A 25023-nucleotide genomic window follows, 5' to 3' on the forward strand; every position below is an offset into this window, starting at 1 on the left:
TGACAGCAATTCCACCTCTGCGAGAATTACGGGGAAACGACTTGATGGAGTAACCAGTGGGTGTTAGATCTGCACACTTGGGCTTATCGCCTGATGCTTTTAGCCATGTTTCTATCAGGAACAATACGTAAATATTCTGGTCGTTGATTTTTTTGTTGTTATAGGGTTTAACGCCATTTTTCAGCACAAGATAGGCTATACATGGCGGCCAGTATTAATGGTGGAGGAAGAACCGGAAAAACCCCGGAAAGAACCACCGACCCACGAGAAGCTACCGGCAAGCTTTCTCACATATCCACATTTGCCGAGCCCGAGACTCGAACCCATGCAGATAGAGGTGAGATGGCAGTGATCCATGACGGACAGCGCTTTAGACCACTCGGCCACTCAAGGCCCCTCTGGTCGTTGATAAAATTAATTATTTCTGTGCGCTTTTCCGGTGGTCCTGCTGACTGGATAATGCAATGCGCAGAGGTTTCTTGGATATTTGACACAAAGGTTGACGAATTAATAGGGATTTGAATTAGGTTATCTAAATTAACGGTCAAATTTTGTTTTAAATTGTTGAGCCGAAATAAGGGAGATAACTGGAATTCTTCTTCCTGTACTATGCCAGCCAGCTTTGAAACAACATTTCTTTTTTCTCTTCTGTTTACATTTAGGTAATAATGAATGTAGTCCCAGTTCGTTTAGTCCAGAGCACAATGTAGTGTGGAAAGCCAAGGAGTGATCATTTAAAGCAATTAATGAGGGTCCATCGTAGCATAAACGGGTTGACTGGCGAGTAACACGTGATGGCGGTTTGTTCAAAAACAGTGGAGCAAGACAGCTGAGAAAAAGTCTAATTGTTCTCATTTCCAAAACAAGGAGATGAAGAAACACATACAAATTTAAAAGCCAATACATAATGAACACAATAACGAAGATGAAAACAGGCAAAAAGCACAAATATCATGAAAATGGCACTAAAAAACGGAACAGCTGCTTCAAACCGGTTAAGCGATAGTGGCCATCTTGTTAATTATATGTGGTCATTTGGCCTTTCCTACAGGTAACTTTTTATTAGAATTTTTAATTTAGCATCCATTTAGTAAGTATTAATATTTATGATCTGTTACTTTTCCTGTACATGTCACATGTGCCCTTTTCATAGGTAATTCTCATTTTGTTTAGCTCTATAAGGACACTCCAGATATATTTTCTGCTTTATTTTTGACATACAGATTTAGATCATGGGCAAACCAGACTGACAACCACTCTACATGTGTACAGTACATGCATCGTGTATTTCGGAAAATCCACATTCCCATGTTGTACCCTAATACTTTTCCCGAAGTGTCTGTTATGGACATGACTTTGTGGTTGTCGTGAATAGCCCACATCATGGCTTCTAGTGGATGGATTAAGTTTTATTGCCCAAGTTAGAAATCACAGCAATATAATTATATAATGGTGGACATCCACTGCAGCGTGTGGAACTTACTGTTGGCTAAGCTGCAGGACAGTGCTGTTTAATATTTAAAGATTCAACCAAATGCAATCACATATGTTTATTGTGAGCGGTTAAAGATTTCCAAGCAAAGAATGCTGCGACAATTTAGGTTTTCACAAAGTTTAATTATAATAATTTTAATTACATAGAGAGAGATTCTAATTTTAAACCAAAAAAATGAAAAAGAAATCACATGTAAGTATTAACAGGTTTCATTCTGGCAGTCACTTTGAAATCATTTGCATAACATGTTCCCACAAAATGAAATACACACATCACTGACCAAAATGCAATTACTGCAAGTATTTGCAACCGAAATATACATGTCTAAGCACAAGCTCTCTCTCTCTCTCTCTTGTGCTTGCATGTAATAAACACATTTTTGAACTGTTAACATGTTCCCACAAAATGAAATATACACATAACTGACTAAAATGCAACAACTGCTAGGCCAGCCTGTTTAGTACTTGCAACCCAAATATACATACCTAGGCTCTATCTCTCTCTCTCTCTCTCTTTCTCATGCTTGCATGTAATAAACACATTTTATTTTAAAAGAAAACAAAATCCTGTAGTATGGATTAACAGATGACTTTATAGTTCTTGGTAGACAAATTTATTTCAATTCTCACCATCATTTTGTGTGCTTTCTCTTTGTGTTACTGGGGTGGGGATAAGATAGGATTTAGCTTTAAAAAATTGCACTTGACATGATTATTTGAAGAAAAAAACATATTAATAATTTTATAATTAAATCGGGACCATGACATGTTACATTTAAATACTTGGTCCCTAATCGGGAAAATGTTTTTGCAGGCTCTTTGAAGCATGTAATGTCTCAGGATTGCTGGTTTAGTCGTCTGATGAGTTTACATGTAATATTACCAAATAGACAGAGGAAAGTGATGAAAAAAGTGTAATCACTTAAATATTTTCAGTAGGTGATGGACTTATATGTATTATTTGAAGTTCATGCAGATTTTATTTATTTGGTAATATACATTTTTTCAATCCAATTGACAAAGACTACAGACAAAATGTCACACGAATATTGTTCATCAGTTTAGTTACAGATTCATTATATTTTCACCCAATTATAATTTTTAAGAAGTTGACATAAATACAAATAAAACTTTTTGGTACCAAAGAACATGGAGCCAAGTGTGTATGTATACAGTGTTTAGCAATTAGGCAAACAATGGGAAATTAATAAATTATGCCCATAATCGCCAAAATGGCACTGAATGCTTGGGAACCAAAACTAACCTTTGAGTCACATGAATAAATTTTGGATTAGTACAACGAAAAGCAATAATAAACAAAGGTAAAAAGGGTTTGCCAATTAGTAAGTGCTTCAGTGAGAAAAAGGACTTTTTTACCCCCATGTTGCAGCATGTAATTTCTCCATGCATCCATCGTATCATCATCTTTTGCAATTCAGCAGAAATGCCTACTATTATGCAAATTTAATTGTGAAATGGGTGTCTGCAGTTGATATGATTTTATTTGATGTACAGTTAAAAATAACCCCCAATACTGTATTTCGATTGGTTTATCTAAGTGGAATTTCTTGTATTTCTTAATACTTCTTTTCCCCAACACACAACGCTCCACCCCTTTAACTTGTCCAGTCTTAGGCATAGGCTGAACGCATCATACACCACTCCATTGATAACTCGCACCCTGTTTACTCATGAACCGGCTTATAACATGGGGTTCAGTCATGGATCCCATTTTCTTAAACTAGAAAGTACCAAAAAATTGATCAATATCCTGTACCCTGTTCCAACCGCAAGAAACCGGACAATGTCATGCCAGTCAAGATGGCCCTATCCTAAACCACTGGACTTGGCCAAATACCCCTGATCACAATGGCCCATGACCATGGTCAATCATACAGTATCAGCTACTCGAAGAATGAACTTTGTCAAGTTCCACAACTCACATAGTGCCAGTAGGCATTTCCAGCATATAATGCCCAGCTTAGTACCTCAGTACCCAAGAACCCAGTTTCATGACTCCAGTTTATACAGCAGTCTAACCTGCATAGTGCCCCAATAGACTTCCTGAGGATGATGTCTAGTTTATACAGGCACTCTCATGGATCAGTCTAACCTTCACAGTGCTGCTAGGCATTTCCTACAGATGCTATCCAGTTTTTATACAGGCACTTTTATGGATCACCCTAACCTGCATAGTGCTGCATGACAGTTTGTACAGGCACTCGTTGGATCCTTCTATCTGCATAGTGGCACTAGACAATTCCTGTAGACAATGTCCAGTTTATACAGGCACTCATGGATCGATTTAACTTGCATAGTGTGTATGAGGTCCAGTTTGGTGCTTCAATATCCAAGAGGTGTTGCTTCACTTGTATTCATCCAATTGCCACCCAGAAGAGCCTATACATAGCAACGCCTTGGAAGTAATGGGATCTTACTCATGATGTGCTGTAAATATAGTGAGCCACCATCTTCACATTCTGTTCCAGCTACTTTGCAGGTAAGACACTGGCTTCACTACCTTTATCCTGTGATGAGGAAAACTTGCTCTTAAGTTCCCTCTTCATTATTAGACCTTACTTGGATGGATGAAGCCTTAGCCTTTCAGTCCTGGACTGAAGAAGTTTTCTACCAACTTCCATCGAAGTTCTGTCCTCCTTTCTCTACAACACCTGCCTGGTCTACATTTCCTACATCAGGTGATCATTGATTAAGGAAGAATTGCTTTCAGTTGTTCCCACATTCTGGCAGTTACCAATCATCTACAGACGCTTAACTCGCAGATGCCCCCCTCAAATTGTAGCTGATGAATCTACAAGCCACCCACACAAGTTTTCCATTTGGATAGCCAGCTGTTGACGTGTAAAGTCATGGCCATGGGCTCACTGTTCTAGTTTGGCCAGTGTCTTCAACAAAGCAGCCTAACATACTCAGGCCAAGGCTGTAACAGCAGCTATGAACTTACAACTGGTGGAATGAAAGGTAGTGTTCTCTGCCTCAACCTTAAGACCAACATAATTCCAAGTTACAATTGCAATCTTAGTCATTTAATCCCCTCATTAATGTTCAGGTTGATGGAATCTGCAAACAAGCCACCCTTCTTTCATTCCCTCATAGTCTCAGCTACAGAGGAGTGATCTGCAAGACAATCAACAAAAGATTACAAGGACATCACTAGAACACAAGCCTTACCACTGAATTTACTACCTTCAAAATTACAGTTCTCCCAAACTAAAGTGGTGAAGAGGCAGAGGGAGGGGAATTGTTTTCATCAGTGTTTCTCTCCACAAGACCCTCCCTATCACAAATGACATCATTCTCATGACCGTCTCATCACAGCAGGGAGAAGGCTTTAATTCATTGCTGTTGAATGGGGAAGATATGCCATGAAACCATACAGATCATATAGGTGGTTCCCTCAGCTACAAACACAGCAATCTTCACTCTGTCATTGCCCTAAGCACAGTTAGTTAACTCATATGCTCTCCTTAGTTCACGATGGAATGCAGCAACAGGTTTTAAATGCCATCCATTAAGGAGACTATGCAGTTAGTGTCGACTTTAAAGAGGTGTGACTTTTTGTCCTCACTCACACAGCTTCCAGGAAATTGTGATTCAAAACAGCAGGTGAGTTATATCTTAGAGGAAAGTATGATATCCCTTGTTATTCTCCTCATTCTCAGTTTCCTTGTCAACAAGGACATTTCTGACCATTTTCAAGATTTTGGTCATCTAAGTCTGGAACTCATCACTCAGGTAAACAGAAACGAGAATTGAATTAGTACAATGGGTGCTTCATTGTGTATATGGAACAGTCCACTTGCTAGAGGATAGCTTTGCCTGTTGGGGTGGCTCAATGCAGCAGTGAACATCATATACCTAGGTCGCTTCCTTGGGCTCATCACAATCATACATGCCAACCATTACGCTTTTGGCATAATCATTACACTTTTTTCCACAAAATTAACGCCTTACGCGTAAATGTATTCAGATTATGCGTTTTCGGTATATCCCCCCTCCAAAAATTTTTTTAATAATTTGTTTTCTCATTTTTATTAACATCCCATTAATCCCACAGACCATATTCTAGAAAAGACGGCTGCTATGTAACTACGATATAAGAGTACACTTGTCCATAGACTTGCATGTACTTTCCTAACAGTTTTGAGCTCGGTTTCTATTTATAGCAGCAGTATGGCTTAGTTAGGAGAGAACAGACTGGTTTTCTAACTTGTAATCATTGCTCGCAGATTCTTTGTTCAAATTGATAATTGGTACAGAACCAGTCTGTATATATTTGGCGCTAAAAGTCAAGTCGGATTTATTTGATGCGTGTGTTAGAGCAAAAATGTTTTTCAAATAATTTCACAGTGGATTAGAAAAGATGAAAAATCGATTCAGAGATGAATACATGAACTACATATTACTGTATTCCATTCTAGGGCAGCTTCATGCCCCATGCAGGTTGTGTGTAAAGGATTTTAATATTGGTCATCGTGGTAAAAGAAAGAAACCTTGAATTGGCTCGTTTTCCTAACTCCAGTACTAAGTTTTTTTGGGTTTTTTTGGTTTTTTTTTTTTACAGCAGAGCTAAATTGTGGACATGAATTTTATAAATGCAGAGGCGTTATGTACCGAGTTCTCAAAAGAATATAGACTACCCCTAGCGGTAGAAGACTACATTGGTCCTTTATTCAAATGGATGTTTCCCGATTCCAAAGTTTCAGAAAATATGCATGTGCAAGAACAAAATCATCTAATATTGTTAGGTGTTTAGCAGAAGATATTTCACTTAAAATTGCAGAAGCCATGCAAATTGGGCTGTTTAGTATTACAACAGACAAGGAGTAGTGATTATGATGACAAAAAGTTGTACCCTCAGGCAATCACAGTCTGTACAAATGTAAACACAGAGGACTGGGGAGACAAGTCTCCTATCATTAAAAGATGCCAGTGTTAACATATCACCATTCTTAAGATGAAAATTATTCCAAAAGCTTTTCATTGGTGGCTGGAGAACCTAGATGAGAATGGAGTTCTCATTCCATCTGACAACTCCACGATGTTGATTTATCGTAAATGGCAAGGTGGAAACAAATCCCCAGACCTTTGTATTCTTGTTTGGAATTTTCAAAAGTGGTGTCTTCAATGACAAATCCACATCCAAGTTCGACATGTCCTAAACTGGCTAGATGTATTGTTAGACTCATCTCCCTCAAGAACCAACTAATACAAGTGGAATGGTCTCATGGCCCCTTGGTTTTACTCAATAGGTGCCAAGTGAGAACAACCAATGGTGGACCTATTTGCAGAAAGGTGGAATACAGACTTTCAACCTTTATCTCATCAGTCCTGGATCCAAAGGCCTGTATAGTCAGTGATTGACTCGAACAGCTTAAGGGTATACATTTACCCTCCAACACCTCAGGTTTTGAAGGTGATACTGAGAGCAAGAAAATCTATTGTCACATCTTCACTCAAGGGGAAATCTTGGATCAATGACCTCATCAATATCAGGAAATAAGATCTTCCCTCATTGCCTTATGCAACCACAATGGCTGGTGTTTCATTTCAACCCACAGATTGCTAAACCTGTATGTCTGCATCTTCCTAAAGTACATCCTCAGGAACAAACAGTCCTCACAACCAGTGGTGGAGAAATCACTCAAGTGAGTTGGCCCCTCCACTTTAAAGGCATATGAAAGCAATGGAATATATTTTTACAGTACTGTGCACAAGAACACTTCCCGCATGAAATTTTCCACATGGATTGGATATGGAATCCATACGTACTTTTACAAAAATATCCATATGGACATTTTTATTCTATAGTTGAAGCACTCTTATGGATTTCAGTGTACACATTTGGAAATATTATGGATTCCATATGTACTCCATATGAAAAATCTCATGGAACATGCTAATTAGTCCATGAGATCTGTAGGTTGTCCATATGGAATAAAATTAAAATTCCTTATGGAATTTGTGAATAATCCATATGGAATTTGGCAATACTCCATATGGAATTTGTGAATAGTCCATATGGAATTGGCAAATATACCATATGGAATTTGTAAATGGTCCATATGGAATTTGTAAATAGTTCATATGGAATGTGGTAATAGTTCATCCCATACAAAATTTTCCAGGCATACTTAAGGTGGATTTCAGACGGGTTTTTTAAACGCTTTCTGTCTAAACCATAAAAAATAATCTGCTTCAGATTTCTATTAAACTGCCTAATGATTCTTAGACATTATTGGGAATCAATGATAAATAGTCACCATAATTTTTAAAATGGATCATAAATTTTATTTTGACAGACATTATCAAATAAGATCAAGGTTTTTCTTGTCATCATTTTCTTTCTCGCATACAAAGCCTAATCCATGATGGCATCACTTAAGTCTTGTTCATTTCTCTGAAAAGTCTGGTGAGATTTCACAAAATATTTGACTAAAACTTTTGTGAGATTTCACTAAGATTTTGATCATTATATAGTATTTTACTGAAGTTTCAGAAATTTTTCATACATTTCAGAAGGTTTCAGATTAATAATGAATATGAATTAAACAGGACTTTATTAACCAAGGTAATATTAAGTTTGCATGATTTTGTTTTACAGATGTTGTAATTATATGACATCCAAGGCAAGAGATATGGGAGTTAATAATAATAATAATAATAATAATAATAATGACTTTATTTAGAGAAGGTAACTTAATTACAGAACTAATCTACCTTGAGGCCTTCTATCTGTTATGTACATTATTTACAGTATAGACATGTGAAGAATCTGGCTTGACCAGTGTTCAATCTACAATTTCATCCCAAAGAGTCCCAGGACTCACATATATTCAGATAATGAGTCCCACTCAAATGTAACAAGTACAATGATTCTGCTAATAAATGGCAAACACACTGAGATACATTAATTTTCTTTAATTTATAATACAGAATTATTACAGCTAGGTCATTATTAACTACAAGATCACCTCCTTCCTAACTTTACTTTAGTTCATAAATTGCCTGTCTTTCTTAGATCTCCAGGCCTTTAATACTGACTTGTAATCAAACGGCACAGTACATAGTTTTACAGCCATCAGTTTGTGCTGAGTCTCTATATTCAGCCTGTTTCTAGCTTTAACCAGGATTTCATTCTGGGCAGAAAACCCATGCTCGCATCCAGCAGTATGTACTGCCGAAGTTAGTGCAAGTGCTGCTAACTTGAGCAAGTTTGGAAAATCTTCTCTGTGGTGGTGGTCAATTAAATGCCACAGTTTACACATCACATCATGAGGGTACTTCTCAGCCAGAACTACTTTCTTAAGGAAAGTCCACTCTATTTTTGCCTTAACAGAGTCAATAACAGATTCTGATGCTTTTTTCTCTCAATACTTCTGTTAGTTTCCCATTGTACAGTTTTTGCTTTTCCATAATATGTACACAGTCTGTCAGTCTCTTCATCTCCATATGTATCCACTTCTGTTTTCGACATCATGCTGATCGGTCGCATAGCAAGAATATCAAAGCGTGTAGATAGGTCATCTGCTGGAAATCTAGACTGAATGTTCTCAACTAATGAGTCAGTGAAGAGTTTAGTGATTTTCTCCAGGCTGAAGTTGTTCTTTGTGATCTGATGATGCTCCCTAAATTTATTGCCCTTCAGGTCTTCCTGGAGCTTTTGCATGTATGGAGTTTCAAAGCTATATACCTTCTGCAGATCAGCAATACACTCATCAGTTTTCACCTTCACAAGGGCCACATCCACATTTTCTTTCTGGAAGAACTGGCTGAGAATGGTTACAGGAGCCATTGCATCCATCATCATGTATGTTGTCGATATGAACCTTTCAGTAGCTATCTTTTTCTTCATCCTTCCAGCTTTGTGGTCGTTGTGACTGGCTTCAGCCAGGTAGGTAAGCAAGCTATCAAGAGTTCTCCATACAGCAGTCAGGGCACTAAAGTAAGACAACCACCTCACTGAATGGAGCTCCTTATATATGAGACATGGATCATCTAAAACCTCCTGTATGCCCTCACGTTGACTACTTCCCTTAAAATAGTAGAAAAGATCAGTCAGTAGTTGCTGATGCTTTTTTAACGGTTCTCTTTTCTTTGCTGCCTGGGAGGTACACAGTGCCAACCTGTAGGTAACACAGTGAACATTATGCATATGAGGATTTTCCCTTCTCAATGTTGCAGCTGCTACTTTTTCCTTGCCCATCATAGCAGATGCTTCGTCTGACCCCAAACTCATTATTTTTGCTATTGGAACACCCTTTTCTGACATTTCTTTCATAACGGATGCAGCAATTCCTTTCCCAGTGGCATATAAGCATTCAACATTGCACACATAATGACACTCTGGAATAAAGTCTTCATTCAATATCTAAGCAACATGACCAGCCTTTTCCTGTTGGAAATGTCAGTGCTCTCATCTGCAAGTAATGTTACCACAGGAGATTTCTTAATTTTAACAGTTACAGCATTGTTAGCAAACTCTGCTAATGACTCCAGCAGCTCACTGGCAGTCACTGAAGATTCATAATTGATATTTTATTCATGTAAAAGATTCACAAAAGACTTAAATTTGTCCAGTGGGATGTCTTCATCTACCATCCATTTAACAACCTTCAGTAAGGCAGTTATGACTTTGTCTTGATCTGACATGAGCTTTGCACTACGTTTTTCAAAGTTATTTTGTAACTCTGGGGCTATTAGACATAATTTGTGGTCAGCAAGATCGGCATGTCTGGTTAATGTTGAATTTTGAAAATTTCTGTTCCTAGCAATCTTGTTCATACCATTTACCTTTTTATTGTCTGTGCATATCTCACAATACATAAAGTCCTCGTTTTTATTTGCACAGCCATTGTCATATCATATCCATGAGTACGTTTTTAACCACTTCGGCTGAAACTGTCGAACTTTTGGTAATATATACCTTACACTGGAGGCTGAGCATACGTTTGCATCCTGAACATAGATGAAGAAACGAAATGCTGCTGATCACTGGAATTTGAATCATGAAACAAAATATCCATTGTCCTTTGCCTAGGGTCAGCTTTCATCATCTTCTTTGGTGGCATTTTAACCGGAAACATGAGGGGAACTGATGACATCCCATAATAGTATACTGTTAAGGAGTGAGTACCACATGACCAGTGCAAAGATAATATTTGCCTAGTGAAAAGAAGGTCCTGTTAAACAAAAATCACAGTATACTAAGCACATTGTTGTTCCTTTAAAATTTCTTGCGTCCAAAGGAATGCACATATGAACAACTAATGAGTACCAGCCATTTTTTTTGCGTGCTGGACGCAGGACACAGGGGTAGATTAATCACTGCTTGACACTAAATAAGTGATTTTAAAAATCAAAGTATCAAGCCTGGAACATATGCACATGCATCTGTGACCACATAAACATATATACAATATAAAATATTAATCTGCTTTGAAAAATTCAACTGAAAATAATGCAAAATTACAGAAAAGCATCCATTTGAGACATGACAAGAAGAAATGCTAGAAGCCTGCCATGTCACTTGTACTGCAACTTGATTTTTGATTAATGTACAAACTATAATGCTGTTGTGGTCTCTTGAATTAGAACTTGTTCCATAAGCAGCCGTGACAAACGTTTATCATGATATAAGTATTCTTATTTTACACTGAATTCCAACACACCTAGAATATTTTGATAATAAATTAATATACACAATAATGCCTCACAATATTGAACGATGATTCTACGTGTGGGCCAAGACAATTCTGCAAAGTCGTGACGATCTTTGATAGACATGGGTGTTTCGCAACAATTCCCACCAGCGATCTATACATTGTCCTCCTTAAATTCATCCTGGAAGTTAATCACTTTTGAGTTATATAACTTCAAAATCATCTTGGTTCAATTCCTTGTCCATTTAGCACGTTAGTCGCTAATGTAGAGCTGTTTATGGCACAAAAAGCAAAATGCTAATCCTGGCGTTCAGTTTTCATACAGACTGACCAATTACGTTCCCATCGACTTTGCATTCAAGCTGTTCTCATTGTCGCACATTTTTCAAATGGTTATTCAAACTTGTATCCCGCTCGAATTGCCATGTTTAGCATTCCCATCAGTTTCCATTACGCAACGATTCATTGGGCAAGTACAAAATTTTGACCAATCAGAAAGCTCTTTACAACGATCATCCTTTAAATAATAAATGGAACAAATACTTATTAGAAAGCTCGTTGCAGAATGGGACAGGATAGAGCATTATTTAAAAAACTTTCGGAGATATTAAAAAAAGGGTCAGTATTGAGGAAAATCAGATTCAGGTCAGGAGAAAAGCAAAATTCTGATTTAAAACAAAAAACAAGAAAACTTGTTTGAGGGCAGTTAAATCCAGATTAAGTTTTAAAAAAATACAACAGCAACAATAACAAAATTTGATAAAGAAATATAATACAGAAATATGTGGAAAGAAGTTATTGTGCCCAAAATAAACAATACAGTTACAGCTATCAGAAACAGGGAATATAAATGCTGCTGAAAATCATTCAGATTGTACAAGAAACAAAAAATAAATTTTATTATACCTTATTGATATTTTTTACTAAAATGTCAGTGATATTACAATCACAAAATATCACTATATTTTTAGAATTGTTGACAAACTCTCAGTGAAATTTCAATCACAAATTCCCACTCATTTTTCATAAATGTTGGCGGAGTCGGTGAAATTTCAATCACAAAATTTCACTGATATTTTCAGACATTTTGGTAAAATCTCCTAAAATACCATAATTTTAGTGAAAAAGGACATTTGAGTGAATGTCAAGAAATGTTCATTGATTTTGCTGAAATTTAAGTCACATTTTCACTAGGGTATGATTTTTGTAGAGCATATTTTAAAAGGAAGCCAACAAAATTACTTTTCAGAATAAACATCAGATCAAGCCCAAAATCCACCTTGCACCAAATTTTCTAAGTCCAAAGATTCATCTATGCTTGTACTACCAGATATTATTTTCTGATCATGTTTACATTTTCTCTACTTTTTTTGGTCATGTCTTTGTTTTTAAACATCAGTGGAAATAAATTAAAGAAAACTGACATACATGTGTTTCTTTAAATTTATATGAGTATATATTCATCCTTCCACATCATCTACACTGACATATACATGTACTCTAACTCCCACCAATATTTCTATTTGAATCAGATAGTTTAGGTTATTAATTCCTCAGAAAGTATTTTCCACGATGCTATAATACATGAGCCTGCTTTCCATATGGAAAAAAGTGCTTATGGATTAAAGTTTTAACTTTATTCCATATGGAATTTTCACTTGCTGTGAAGTACTTATGGAATTGATATGGAATAAATTGCCTGATTCCATAAGTTTTTCAGTCCATATCTCTTCCATACGGATTCCATAAGTGTTTCATACGGAATCTGTGAGAAATTTCTGTACGGGTTTATGCAGGCATCCATACTGCCATAGCCAACCTCTTCTTACTCCTCATGACAGGAAAGGATGATATGTCAGCACAGATGTTTTCTTTCTGGATAAAGTTAATTATTTGTTCTTCATTCCAGAAAACAACCTCACATCAATGAATTTTCTCTGCATCTCGGCTCACAAAGATAGGACAATCGCCACAAACATTGCATATGAACCAAACCTTTCTCTGTTATTATCCATGCCTTGGAATGGAGATCCAAGGAAATTTCTCCAGCTTTTATCTCAGAAATTGCTCATCCTAAAGGATTAACTTTATCTGATTGGATCTATATTCATGGCTCGACAGGTTCTCTTTCCAGGTAATTTGACATCTTCATAAGGAAACAGCTTCACAACTTCAACTGGATTTTTGGGATGGAAACTATTTCCCTTTCAAAGTCATTCCCCAACATATGACATGTTCGCCAGTTGGGTTATCTATTAGCTGTCTCACACACCTTAGGAGACTGGAGATGGTCTCTCTTGGGTAAGGGGATTTTTCTACCTCCGCCCCCATTACCTGTTCTCCTAATGATCAGATGATGTATTTGAAGAAGAAAACATTTTTAGTGGGTTTTTTTTCTTCTTCTAATACTTACCCAATTATAATAAAAATACACCCTCCCATACTTGCCACAGTTAGATACAGACAGAGTGCGCCTTCCACACCAGTAACTAAAAAAATTCACATGATTTGGTGCCAGTTCCAATATCAAGGGGAGATCACTCAATCTAACTGCCATTAATGTGGGTAGATTACATTTAACTTTTTAACTAAAATGTTTTATCCTGGGATGGCTGGATTTGCAAGGTAGTAGTACTCCAAACATATCATGATCAGGTAAGTATTATAGAAGAACATTTTTTACTGTAAAGATTGGTTTTATTCAGCCATCCGATGCATTCAGTCAACCATCTCAACACAGCACATATTGCCTTGGCTTTCACACCACACCAGACGTTTGCATAACGCTGATCACACATGCCTTGTCAGCTGCTCACAGTTATTATTGTCTGGCCCAGCCTAGCGCAGCTGTCTGCCACACATCAAAACTGCTGGGGTCATGCTTTCTCCTGTATCTGGAAGTCCCATCTTTAATGGCATACCCAGTGGATAGTTTTCACACCAGGCAGCAAGGAGCATCATCACTACCATGTGGTATGTTACATCCCAAATGTGGATGAGGTACAAGATGATGAAAAGCTCAGTTTGCCACTGCAGTCTAAACCAGCAATGGAACAGACTGAGCTTACTTTCAAGACTGCAGTCAAAGAAGTTCATCAGATATTGGCTGTCTGAGTGCACCACTCCCACCCAACTTGGGGGAATTGAGAAAGCTAGGACCTTCTTGTCAGAAAGCCAGTTGTAGGTGACATATTTGCTGCATTGGTAATGGACTCACTTGGAAGTGTCAGACTTGGACAAAGATATTTCTGCCATTTAATGACTGCCCCTAGTATACTTTAAAATTGACAGACAGATCATTCAAGTGACCTCCAAGATTATGAGGAATGTTCTTGCTGCTTCATCTCTGCTTGGTCTGGTATCCTCTGCCATATTTCATTTGGAAAAGAAAGCTGGCAATAATCATTTGTGGATATATGTCCGTGAATAGGACTGCACATAACACCTTGCCATGCACCTGTACTGATTCCTGGTATTTGGATCTAATGAGAAGAAACACCTTGATGCATTCTTCTTCACTAAAGCTGCAGTATGCAGAGGCCCTTTGGTCTGTCCTCTTCAGCTCACTCCATCTGTTTGGAGGCCACGTTCATAGGTGAATTTTCTCCATCATATGGCAGAAATTTTGTCTTCAGAATTTTGATCTTCCAAAATCATGCAAATTTGTTGAGGTTTGGGGGTGGACAGGTAGGGGGTAAAAGGGGTTGGAAGGCATGGGAATAAATCATTGCTTAGAGATACTAAATTATAAACTTACTGTTGAGCAAGCAAGCAGAAGTTTGCATGCAGTGTTCATTTCACTTGCTGCTCTGCATATGTGTTCTGCTGAATGACTAAGTTCATATTTCATTCCATAGAAACCTGAACAACTCTGTTGTTATATTCCACTGCTATTTGATTCCTACATTTTCCTCATTGGAATAATAGCAGATAGAGGGTGCTGAATTATTATATATATATATATATATATATATATATATATATATATATATATATATATATATATATATATATATATATAGTGGAACCCCGCTATAACGCATTAATTGGGGTCCAAAAAATTGGATCATGTTAATAGTGGGGTTGCGTTAGTGCTGGGTTTTACAGTATTTTACTTTTTTCAGAGAACAACGCATTGGCACATATACGTTTATTCATGTCTAATGTATATCATGAATAGGGTATCAACATTTACCATCATGCCGTCATGGCATAAAATTCCATTGAAAAATTGCACACAGATTTAAAATTTTCAATAATTTTGTCACAGATCATTGTGTCTGAATTCAATGTCTAATATATAGCATGAACAGAGTATTCACGCCGTTTACCTACTGTCTGATATCATACCGTTGTGACATGCAGTTAATCCATAATACATGTAATTCCATTGCAAAAATTGCATACATATTTAAACTATTCAGTAATTTTGTCACAGATCATTATGTGTCTGAATTCAATGGGAAAAATTAACAGCAAAAATTAGGTTAAGAATGATGAAGCACCTGTATGGTTCATTACGTTCCAGGGTCTATGAATGGTGTCTGTACAAGTTTCATACTGCTAAAATTTTCTCATATGCGAAATGCATATGCACATGTACCTTTATCCATTGTAAGTTCTAAATAACTAACACTTGTATGCCTATTCCTTTGAATGACTACAGCAAGAATAATTAACAAACAACACATGCTTTCAGTGTGCATATAACTTTTACTTCAGATTTTGTGAATATTTTGAAAGAAATATGTGAAAAATACTTTTAAATAACACACAATACATAGGTTCAGTGTAAACTTTTTTGTAAATATAAATAATCTTTGGCATAATGGGGGCAAGTCCTGTCACAGCACACTGCACCAGCCAAGCTCTGAATTATTTCTATAGGAATACCTCAGGAAGAGAGACTTGGGGGAGTTTGTAGGGTTGTGAAGAGTGTCCGACACCTGTATGTGGAGCTGCAAGGGGCTGATACAAGGTATATAGGGATACTGATAACCGAAACTCGATAAGTCTGATCCAGAGGATTGCTATGATAACAAACATCAGCCGATACTCCATACATGCACCATAGGAAGCGGGTATGAAGTATATGGGCATAATAGTTGAGTACATTTAAGTACTGACACAAATTGGGGGTCAAATGCAGAGTTGTGAATGCATGAAACTTGGCAATGGCCCCTGAATTGTTTCTATAGGAATACCTCAGGAAGAGAGACTGTGGAGTTTGTAGGGTTGTGAAGAGTGTCCGACACCTCTATGTGGAACTGCAAGGGGCTGATACAAGGTATATAGGGACACTGATAACCAAAACTCGATAAGTCTGATCCTCAGGATTGCTATAATAGCAAATATCTGCCAAATACTCCATACATGCACCATAGGAAGTGGGTATGAAGTGTATGGGCATAATAGTTGAGTACATTTAAGTACTGACACAAATAGGGGGTCAAAAGCAAAGCTGTAAATTCATGAAACTTGGCAATGGCAATAACATTAGCCAATTTGATAAAGGGCCCCTAGAACAGAGCTGTAATGGTACACTATGCAAGAAATGTCCCAAATGAACAACATGTTGGAAGGAGGGAAGGAGGGTGGTTCTTTCCACAAATAATGTTAAAAATTAAATGCAGCTTCTGCACTGAAAGGAATGCATCTGTACATGTGTATCAGTTATATGAATGATGCCTAACTGACAATGTTTGATCACATGCTTCAACTCAATCATCTGAATGGTTCAACATGACAAGTATCTAAATTTAGTTACTAGCTTATTAACATATATTGGCTGCTATGACATCATGTCTGGGCAGAGAACCATAGTAGACAAAGAGGGGCCCAGCAAAGAGCCAGGGAAGGATGCACTGTGTATTACTTAAACTACATTTAACCAAATAAATTATAATTTATAAAGAATTTTAAGCTGAACGCATGTACAATTTCATACTCTTTCAATTTCCAGCTAATAAAGTGGACATTATTTACTGGTCAACTGATTGTGTCTAATAACACCGCCAGTCCCAGCAAGCATGTTGGTGGCTTTCGTTTTTTGATGTTTATTAAATTGTGAGAATCTTTTATCAACCACCGCATTGTCTGCTACTTAGTTGTGCATACAGTTAAAGAAGAAACACATGTCGGCTATTGTTTGAGCAACGATTGTATAGAGAATTAATTGAAGACAATAACAAAGACGACTTATTGGCTTTACTCATGGCTCAGTAATAAGTAACATTTCCAATAATGTTTATTTTGGCATAACACTTCAAGAACCTGGTGAAATTGTTAAATTTAAGAAGCCATGCCACGATCGTATTCAAATTCATACGCGAACTCTTCCCCCAAATGATAATAAACATTTGACACACTATTTCTTGTACTTGTAATAAAAAAAATATTTTTCCGGATACAAGAAATACACGAGTACATGTATTTAAAATTTCAGGAACAATGCCATGATCATATTATATTCGAATTCATACATGATCTCTTTCCCAAAATGATAATACATTTTTTATGCACTATTTCACGTACTTTGAAGAAGAAAAAATCATGTGCGAATGACTATATGAAATTTCGGGAGCCACGCCACAACCATGTTGCATCCGAATTTGCATTATCGCAGGATGTGTTACAGCGGGGTTACACTGTATATATATCCTGATTTATAATGTATCAAATATTTCTACTTGAATTTTATGTTCAGTTCCTGAATTTTCATATTTATAGATAAAGGAAGCAAATTTTTATTTTCAACATTTACAATGAGAAATGTATGTATTAATGATTCAACGGATGTATGCATCATATCAAAGAATCTGAATTTAGGATTGTTCATTTACAATTTTCTTGCAAAAATTTGGTGTCAAAATTACTCCTTTTTTAGCTACTGGGGGGCTTTGCCCCTCTATAACCCCACCACCACCACCATGGCTTTGTCCTTGGCACACAAGGAGACATAGGCAGCCCCCTTGATCCCCAGCCTACTTTTCAGGAGTGTTGTTTTTGCCAACTTTCATCCATGCATATTGATTTGATTAGGAACAGGGTGGCTCAGGAGTTACAAGTTATGGTCACTTTGCCCATGCTATTCTTTTTTGTGTGTGACCATGTTAGGAGCAGTACTATTAAACATATTATACCCAGCTGTCTTTCCATTGTATCCAGATGTTTTATGATAATAATTTGCTGTGAGTTTTTTTTTTGTTTTGTTTTGATATCAGCACAACTACTTTCAAATAGCAGATCACAACAGCACATTAAATTTAACAAAGTTCTTTTTTTCATAGTAAGCCTGCATAGACAAATATTATTGATACCTCATATGGCATTTATTCTTGGCATATTGATTAATATTGGTAAAAGCTGTCAGCAAAAGAGCCTTTACTTTCTCTAATCACCTTTGCCATTATGTTTTTGTTCCATAGAGGTCAGGAAGTTTGCACCAGGAGTTGAATTCTTATTCTTAGGCCTACACATCATAATGTCAGTCACTTTTAGGTTTACGAATACAAAATCGAATTCAATATGTAGAACAACTGCAGTATTGTTAAAACAAGCAAAAAATTGTGAAATGAGGTTCAGAATGTTTTTCTTTTCCTGCAGAATTACCAACATAATCCATGGCTGTTCCATCTGGGAGTCAAACTGCTTGCCAATGACAGGAACATCACTTCCCTCATAGAACATAATCCATTTGAAGGAAGGGACCCTCCAAGGTAAGCTTACATTGTCTGTCTGTATTCACCCTGTCATGCTACACATATTGAAATATGACTTCAAAATGATCTGGTTTGGTTTGGTTTGATGATTTTTACAGTACAACAACATAAATAGGTTCTTTAGTGCTGAGACAATTGGTATACCATGGTAACCAAAGTGGGATAATCCAGAGGTAGGATTTGAAGCTACACCCTTTCCAGACCTGCCAACTCTCACGATTTTGCTGTAAGTCTTAGGAAAATTACCATTAAAATACAGACTTACAGCATAAAAGCAAAACTATGGGGAAATGTTCATTGCCAAATAATCTGGAAAATTTGTTCATCCGTGTTTAATTTGGGTCCGGGTTTCGTATTAGAAGTCATGAAATTGGTCAGGGAACCAGACTAACTTTACAGCAGCACATCAGATGCTTTAAACTGCACCTGTTTGTTCATGCAAAGCATCTGCATGATCAAACTGTTGGATCATAGATTATTTTTTTTAATGGCGTCCAGCAAGCGATTCATGTTTAAGACAAAAAGGGAAAATTTGCCTCTTGAAAAGTTTTAATAATCAACACAGGGAAAATAAAAAGGAATATTAAGATTCTTATGAATAAAAGCTAGAAGGGGCACAATTATGTTTGTTGGACATCATGTGCCAATTCAAGTATGACTCGTGGTTGGAAATACGATTGCCGTCATCTTGTGAAATGGAAAAAGAACTTCCAAGAATTATGTCAAGTTGGGAGACAGCAACATGACATTGAGCTGCATAGGGTTTGGAACTAAAATGTTTGCAACTGTACTAGTGGTAAATAAAGTATACACGTACTTTACAAACTTTTCAGTTTATCGTCGCTGCATGTTCCGAATACCAAACTTTTAATTATGTTTTCCAGCTTTACAATAGCAGTTTATGATAATTTGTTACACCTTACTGAAAACTGGTCAAACTTACAGAAGAAACTGCCTTACTGAGACAGACTCGTCAGGGTTGGCAGGTCTGCCTTTCAGTTGCACTGTGGCATGCTAACCACCAAGTCATCTCGGCTCTCAAAATTTTTATTGTGACTCAAATTTAGCATGACCCTGGAGAAAGAAGAATTTCTTGTTTATATATGGTTTTTTTATTTTTATCTCTGCAGTTGTTTATTAACTTCTGCTCTTGAGTCCACATAGCTGTAGCACAGAGATTCTTAAATCACTGTATTTGATGGATATGTCTGTTGGATTAAAAGTTTTGTTCAGCACGTACTCAAAGCAACTGGACATCGGTCTTAGGATATCTCAAGTATCATTATATCAAAAGGTCTTTAATTTGTTTAATCATTAAATTCACAAATAAACACCATAACCAAGTAAAATTAAAAAGTTCTGGTTTACAAATTGTTTCTTTGTCGGACAGTCAAGAAAGGTGTTGCCATCTAAGCATAATTCAAAGGTGACGAGGTCTGTTTTACAGATTCTTTGTCGGACAGTCAATGGAGGTATCACGGACTAAGTTTGTTTAGTCATTATATTTTCCCAATTGTTTCAACATTTCATGGCCACAAAGTACAAGACAAAACAGGTGCGACAGCTTATCTCCTAGACTCATAAAAAAAAAACTAAACTGTAATTGAAACCTAAGTGTCTATGCTACAGACATTACATTATTCCCTCCCACCAGTTACTTAACTATGTTCTGTCATGTTCTGTCAGCACACCATACATTTAGAACAAAACCATAGACCCAAATTAAGGCAAAAAGAGACTACCAGCAACAGCTAACATTTATAATCAGCCTCCAAGACTAAGTCAAATAAAACTTTGTCATCTGACTTTACCAATGTTACATACATTTGAAGTAGTAAGTCAGTTTGTTGTCAGTTATTAATTAATTTATAAAAACAGTTGAGCTGAGAAAATGACTGTTGGGTGAAATTCTGTTGTATAGGTTTTTAAAAGAAAAGATTATTATTTTTAAAAATTAGTTTGAGGGGAAACATGTCTAAGTCATGGAGGGATAACATTAGTACTAAAGAGCAGCAACTGGAATGACACATATTATCTGTTTCATTTTATCATTAGATAAATTAGTAATTAGGTAATTGTATACTAATTAGGTAATTGCCATACAAATTAGGTAATTACCATACTAATTAGGTAAATTGGTAAGTAGGTAAATTAGTAATTAGGTAATTGCCATACTAATTAGGCAAATTATAGTCTGATAATACAAACCCATTTGTTTGTGCCCCCTTCCGATTTAAATAATGGAAACATTTAATGTGATAAAAAGTGCAAGGAACTTAGTCAATTCATTCATTGATTTATAGTTTCTAACCTGACTCTGAGTAGAGTGGCCCTAACACCGTCATCTTATGCGCGTTTCATGCTTAACAGAAGTTTTCAGTGTAATAGATGGACATGCTCTGATCCATTTCCAGTTTCTGGACAAGTCCATTTTCAGCAAAGGGGTGTATCATGACAACAGATGTACATAATAAGTCGTCGGCTTCCGATATTTACAATGTCGAATCAAGCAAAAGAAAAATAATGACAACTACAAATTTGCTTTTTATGTTGATTTAACAAGTGGTTTAATTTCTATGTTCATGTATGCAGAGGGATATAATTCCAAACTCTCAACGTTGTGTGATTTACGCATTTATTCAGCAGTTGCTGAACAGGATGAACTACATCATTATGTTGTCTGATGGAAATAAACTAGCCTATAGTGTACGCAATATGGCATCTTGTTAGTATGGAAAGTCCATTAAGCATGAAATGGTGCAGGGGATGCCAGCATTAGTGCCATTCTGGTCAAAGTCAGGTTAGAAATTATAAATCAGTGATTCAATTGACTTAGTTCTGTGCACTTTTTATCACATTAATCATTTGCGTTTTTGAAATCAGTATGGGGTACAAACAAACGGGTTTGTATTATCAGACCATAGTGATTGTCACAACTTATGATATGTCCTTCTAATGTTTCACAAATGTATGGTACCAAATTAATTTTTGAAGGAAAAAATGTCTGTCAAGTGCCATTTTAATTTCAGGATCCCTGCTTTAGCAACATACATAGGAAGAACATAACCCTAAAAGATCAGTAGTATCACTTATAAATAGTTAGCTAGATTTTGTGTCCAAGGTTTGTGACTTAATGGAGATTTGTAGCTGTTAGCTCAGTTAGGTGTAGACTTCTAATTCGGCTCCCCTACAGTGTAATATTATTGTATTTTCAGCAACAGATGTACTTGAATGTACAATCACTGTAAATAAGTATACAATCTAATTTTTGTATATCATTTCATTATTCTATCATCTTAATTAATACCTGTTCTTAAGGACTCATACTAATCATTTAGATGAATGGGAACCAGTCAATAAATGGGATAAAGTAGAGTATTCATAGGTGGCACTCCAAAGTTTTGTATTTTGCATTGGGAAAGATTTTTAAAGAAAAAGAATTTCCCAGGTTTTTCTCACTGGTTATACTGACTGTTTAAAAAGATATGTTATGTGTTAGGTAATATTAAAAGACTTTTAATTCCCTTTTATTTTGGTGTGTGATTGATGGGTATAATTTGGGTTATAGAGTATACAGCTTGGGTTTTGTTCAGATATGCAGATATAAAAATGCTTCTGGCTTCTACTTGGTCATTGGAATTCAGTAATAAAATTATATATATATATATGTATAATGGTATTGTTTAGTCTCACAAAATTCATTTTCCCTATTTTAATAACTGCTAAAGATAGTATACTTTAGACTAATTCAGGCTGATTTTATGAGCACATGGGAGCAGCCATTTTGGTTAGCTGTTTGCTTAGATATGGCACAATTTACACAAGTTCAATATCCTAAGAAATTTCAGCCACAGTACATAAAGGTAACATAGAGGGTATGCCAGAATTGGCTCCATTGTGCATGCTGCAAATGCAAACAACTTCTACTCAAAGGTCTTTCCAATGAGTTCAAGGCCTTTCCAGTCAGTACAAAGGCCTTTCCAATTAGTACAAATGATGCTGATCCTCCGTCCAGTATTGTTACTGTAACGACACAGCAAAAATTGTACAGAAAGCATCCAGGTTTATATAAATACCTTGTTTTACACAAATGATGTCGAACCATGATTCAATTTGACCATTGTTACTAAAATTAGAAGCTGTCCTCTAATAACTGTGTAAATATTATGACCCAATTGACAGAAAGCATCACGGCATGATGGTCTTTGAATTTTATACAAATGCTTCTGATCCATTGCCCAATATGGCTACATACACCACTTCCTTGCTAACTCGCACCCTGATAACTCACGAACCCACTTATAATGCGGTGTCAGGCATGGATCCCATTTTTTAAACCCGAAAATACCCAAATATTTATTCCTATTTGTTGAACTTGAAGAAAATCGCGACCAAAATTGGTAACGGAAGCTTTGATGTATCGCTCGTTTTATCGTTGGAAACGGTAGACAGGACCTGGAAATTTTAATCAACACTATGAAATATCAAATTTAAAAATAGCTCATACAATTTTTTACGTTTTCTTTCCAAACGACATTCCTAGTACACTGCAATTAACGATATGTAAGGAAATTTCGATCAATAAAAATGTCACTTACGCCGAGTGGAGGCAGTACTTTAATAAATAAATACAAATTATATAATTTTTTTATCAATTGAAATTTGTGTTCTAGTTCCATCTTTTAGTTCCTTTTAAGTGTAATCATCATAAATGCAATGTGTCCTCTTATAATTAAACGTAAAATGCGTCAATCTACCATAACAGCTGTGTCTGCGAGCATTTCTCAGAGAACCTAATTAAGTGCCAACCTTGCTTTGATAACTGAATTGCGGAAGTATTTGTTGTATTGTTGCACTGAATTAAAAGCTGACCTCCTTTGTATTATGTTAATTATGTCTTTTGAATTAAAAAAAGGAAGTGGAATAAAAGAAAAGTTAAAAGGTACAAAAATCGGACTAACTTAAAATCTAGCAGCCTCGGTCATATGTCGGGTGAACTCACTTCATTTGATCAATCGAACACTGTAATAAACGTTATTGTGTATGTAACATAAACTACCTTAAATTAACCAACTCATTCATAACAGTGATCAAAGATAACAAGGCAGCCAAGCGAAATGAATACTTCGTAAAATATCGAGCTTGATTTCACAGATACGGACCATTGTGGGCAAGCAAGGTTCATAGAATTCTTGAACAGGCATTTAGAGATATCCTCAGGGATGATAAGAAATTTCATTATTACTTCCACTGAAATCACAACATTAACATTGTACTAATTGAACAATAAAAAATTGAGTTTCGACGTAGACGTGTCACGAAATAAATGTTGCGTGTTTTTGAAAAAAAGGAATCTTGTTTGGTGGTGTATCAATGGTTAGTCTAGTTCCCAAATTATAGACTACTGATTTGGCAAGATACTATTAAACACCAATACGGGAACCAGAATCATCAAGAAAACAAAAAGCAGTGACGTAATACACAGATTTTTCGCATACACGTGATGGTTGTTCAAACCAGTTGGAATGATCTTTCATATGTTGGATATTTTGAAGAAGAAAATGTTATTTAAACAGAATAACAAACAACTTCATTAGAAAAAGTGCATTATTGAAAATTATTATTGACGTGTTAGTAAAATGAGGATTCAGTCATTAAACAGCCCAGTTCCCTAACACCGGTAAACACACACACCCCCACACGGTTTTCTCGATGTCAAAGCGATTTGTTTTCAATTTTTGGAGGTCCCTCGGTAAGTCACGCCTCGCTTATAGTGCGGTCTATGTTTGTGGACCCGGTTGTGCACGAGTTATCAAGGGAGAGGTGTATCTGGAAAATTGGATAAACATATAACTAACTTTTCTCAAAGACTCCTCAACAGAAATTGAACAAAATTAATGGCATTCAGTTCAATAAGAATTATCATATTTACCATATATATTGGGACACAATAAAGTAATTATTTTTTTCATGTCCCAGAACTTGTGAAACTTTTTCTCCTAGGTCAAATGTCTCGAGACTTTAAAAAAAAAAATTGAAGTTGTGCCTACCTCCACCATAACTGCATGTGGCAATAAAATAGATAAACAAAATGCTTATTTGATATTAAAATGAAAGACAGTAAC

At 36.3% G+C, this 25023-nt stretch overlaps 1 protein-coding gene and 1 pseudogene across 3 annotated transcripts in view; one reads left to right on the forward strand and one right to left on the reverse strand.

Moving 5' to 3' along the window:
- LOC149772700 (lipase maturation factor 1-like) overlaps positions 1-25023 on the forward strand; it is an 82022-nt gene that overhangs the window by 42788 nt on the left and 14211 nt on the right. For all 3 annotated transcript variants that reach the window (XM_089947463.1, XM_089947462.1, XM_089947461.1), the window contains one exon: positions 18783-18895. In XM_089947463.1, the coding sequence (XP_089803589.1) occupies positions 18783-18895 (113 nt within the window). The remainder of the gene's footprint in view (positions 1-18782; positions 18896-25023) is intronic.
- On the reverse strand, positions 8508-10506 carry LOC149772701 (zinc finger protein 862-like; annotated as a pseudogene).

The sequence above is a fragment of the Sinohyriopsis cumingii genome, unplaced genomic scaffold (assembly GCF_028554795.1).
Source record: "Sinohyriopsis cumingii isolate HCF-2022 unplaced genomic scaffold, ASM2855479v2 utg001237l, whole genome shotgun sequence".
Lineage (NCBI taxonomy): Eukaryota > Metazoa > Mollusca > Bivalvia > Unionida > Unionidae > Sinohyriopsis > Sinohyriopsis cumingii.